General features: G+C 41.8%; 1 protein-coding gene across 1 annotated transcript in view; it reads left to right on the forward strand.

Moving 5' to 3' along the window:
* LOC102385959 (cytosolic phospholipase A2 epsilon-like) overlaps positions 1-3,638 on the forward strand; it is a 58,055-nt gene that overhangs the window by 47,939 nt on the left and 6,478 nt on the right. The window contains exons 16-17 of the mRNA XM_006034082.3: positions 2,185-2,299; positions 3,178-3,315. Of these exons, the coding sequence (XP_006034144.1) occupies positions 2,185-2,299; positions 3,178-3,315 (253 nt within the window). The remainder of the gene's footprint in view (positions 1-2,184; positions 2,300-3,177; positions 3,316-3,638) is intronic.

Raw genomic sequence — 3,638 nt, forward strand, 5'->3', positions numbered from 1 at the left:
TACGGCTAGCGAGCCAATTGCTAGCCGCCACGTAGGAATAATTTAGAATTGACCAATAGTGGGACACTAATTTGCATGCGTGTGGCGGGAACTCTTTGCACCAGGGTTTTCTCTCTGCAGCTGAGAAATCCACCGTGCAAAGAAAGCTCCATGTGGCGGGAAAATTCCAGTGTGCTGAGGCACTAAAAATCACTGGGTTATGACAGTCTGTAGCCCCCAGTGGCTTAAGCTGGACAGTCCTGTATTAGTTTGTGCTCTATACTACCTTAGGGAAATGACCCACCCTCCTTAGTGTCCTGCCTCCTCTTTAAAGATACCAAGTGATGGCATAGTTACTACAAGAGTCTTAACAAATAAAGCATGTTTTCTTTTTAATTAGAATTTGGCAATGACCCAGCCGAGGAAACAAATATCAAACGGCCCTGATTTTAGATGCTTGTAAATTTAAGAGTCTTGGGATAAAATTATTTACATTTTCTATAAGTGCAGAAGTTGACTTGAAATTAAAATGTCACATGGTGTTTTTACCCATTCTTGAAACAGTCAAATATAAAATATGACATTTTTACCAGCTAAAGATAAAACCTGCCTTGGCCAAGATAACTCAGAGAACACTTCTGGGGGGAAAAAAAGCCCTATGGTAGACACTACTATACTCTGTTGATATTTTTCTTTTATAAATTATTAGATTTTTTTTTAGTTGAGAATAGTAAGCAGGAAAGTTTTTATTGTTTTTGAGTTAATCACTGAAATCCATTACTCCAGCCATGGTATAATACTCGCATGTTTTTGTGTGTGCAGAGTGAGAGCATAGTTTCATGGTTTCATAGTTGGTAGGGTTGGAAGGGACCTGAGCAGATCATCAAGTCCAACCCCCTGCCATGGGCAGGAAAGAATGCTAGGGTCAAACGACCCCAGCAAGGTGTCTATCTAGCCTCCTTTTGAAGACCCCCAGGGTAGGAGCCAGCACCACTTCCCTTGGAAGTTGGTTCCAGATCCTAGCTGCCCTGACTCTGAAGTTAGTGCCTTCTATTCTCAGTCAACTTATGGCCGTTATTCCTTGTTACTCCCGGTAGTGCTCGGGGGGAACAGGGACTCTCCCGTTGCCTCCTGGTCCTCCTTGGCAAGTTTATAAATGGCCACCAGATCCCCTCTCAGTCTTCTCTTGTGAAGGCTGAACAGGTTCAGGTCCTGTAGCCTCTCCTTGTAGGGCCTGCCCTGCTGCCCCCTGATCATGCGAGTGGCCTTCCTCTGGCCCCTCTCCATACTGGCCACATCCCTCCTGAAGTGCAGCACCCAGAACTGGACACAGTACTCCAACTGTGGCCTGACCAATGTCGCATAGAGGGGGAGGATCACCTTCTTGGACCTGCTCGTGATGCATCTGTGGATGCATGCAAGATGCGGGTAGCCTTCCTGACTGCATCCTCACATTGGCGGCCCATGTTCATCTTGGAATCAATAATGACTCCAAGATCCTTTTCTGCCTCTGTGCTGATGAGAAGGGAGTTCCCCAGCCTGTAGGTATGCTGCTGGTTCCTCCTTCCCAGGTGCAGTACCTTGCACTTGTCAGTATTGAATTGCAATTGGGATAGGTCTGTCTTTTCCCAGAATATACAAGATCTTTCTCATATGCCAGCCATATATCTTCCCCACTGAATTAATGTCATCAGTTACACACATTCTTTAAGAGCTTGAAGCTATCAAAGTAGTCCAGAGTTTATGGTATATTGGGATATCTTTGACAAGTAGGCTGATACTAGTCTTACAGAAAAGAGCATGCTTGGGATTAAAGCATTTCACTACAATATTCAAAGCTTGGATCCAGGGTCAGATGGTAATGGTCTTTGCATCATGGAAGAAGCTTTGCCACTGCCCTTTAGCATAGCCACTCACATTTCAGCATGAGTAAAACAAAACTTGCTTGCTTACTTCTTCAACTGAGAAGCTAATTTTCTGAAATGCCAAGAAAAAGACAGAAGTGTAGCTTTCCATTCCTCCCTTCTGTATCAACCCACAAAGCATAATTGGAAGCCCAGAAAGTGTGGTCTAGGTCTTTTCCATGTATAGTGAGTCACCTTGTGTGTATTGCTTTGGGGTACAGTCACTCTCAATATTGCTCCTGAAGCATTATGGTTTTGTGCCAATCTTCATGCAGTTAACTGTTTTTTTCTTTAAAAACAGAAAGACTGCCATAAACTCTCAGACCAACAAGCAGCCCTGAGCAATGGTCAGAACCCACTACCCATTTATGTGGCAGTTAATATCAGGGACAAATACAGCACCGAAGATTTCAAAGGTAATGACATTTGAGAGTGGTATTTTTCTTTAAACCTATTTTGTCATGGGCCTACCTGTTCACTTATTTTGTTTGCTCTGTGATAGCACTCAGGGTCCATACAAACGTTAGGGGAGGTTAGATTGCATTAAAATTGGCCACCTGATCTAAATTAGTTTGCCCACATGTAGACCTTACATTTGGAGCTTTTGTTAGGTCAGTCTAAGTGCGAACTGTATAGCAGTTCCAGGAAGGTTCACTCAAAAAATGGCCAACTCAATCTAATTTAACTGTACTTTGGAGGTGAAGTTAGATTGGATATGCCTAAACCAATCTAACTGAACTAGCTGATTTTCTGCCCATGGGCAGGGGGCTGGACCCAATGATCTTACGAGGTCCCTTCCAGCCCGAATGTCTATGAAATCTATGAAATATACTAAGCCAGTTTTTTAGGGCTTTGAGCACAGAGCTGTATGCTTTACATTTCTATATGCCTAATATATGTATCAAAAAGTGCAAGGGGCCTGATGTTGATAATGCCACTGAAGTCAATGGTTCACCCTAGTATAAAATCAGTGTAAGTGAAGCAGAGACAGTTTACCATGTGTGTAAAGAATTCTAAATTCATGTACCAAGTTAGTTGCCTAACTGCTCATGTCTGCTTGAGTGTAAAGCAAGTATATGTGAATATATGGGATCAACTACATGTTCCCAACTTTAAATATTTGGCCCAGAGGTGGTGCTTTGTAAATGGTAGGGGGTGGGGTTTAAACAAGACAAACTAGGAGGCTTACTCTATTTACAGTTCTTTGATATATGTGATAGTTGCATCCCTCTCCAAATGCAATGTGGAAGTCTGAGATCTAAATGTCTTTTTTTTTTCATGGTATGGTTTGCAGAATGGGTTGAGTATACCCCCTATGAGGTGGGAGTTCTAAAATATGGAGCATTTGTGCGCACAGAGGATTTTGGAAGTGAGTTCTTCATGGGACGGATGATTAGGAAGATCCCAGAATCCCGTATGTGCTACCTTCAAGGTGATGTGCTGTAAGAAAATATCAAGCTAGTGTATAAAACAAAACTTTAAACCAGATAGTCAATATTTACTGGTTTGTTATAATAATTACTAGTATAGCGCAGTTTTCTAGGAGACGCATGTATATGAAAGTGCATATAGGCATACATGTTTATGTATTATATATACACAAATAGATAGTTTCCCCAAAAAACCCTATAAAAATAACTGTAAGGTTGAAAAATCAACCATCAAAAAGTTAAGAAATGCCAAAATTGTGGTGGTCTTTGCATGCAGTTTTCTGTTAAAATGCTTCCAAGTGTTGATTTAAATAGCTTCCATTGA

This window comes from Alligator sinensis, unplaced genomic scaffold (genome assembly GCF_000455745.1).
Source record: "Alligator sinensis unplaced genomic scaffold, ASM45574v1 scaffold314_1, whole genome shotgun sequence".
NCBI classification, from domain to species: domain Eukaryota; kingdom Metazoa; phylum Chordata; order Crocodylia; family Alligatoridae; genus Alligator; species Alligator sinensis.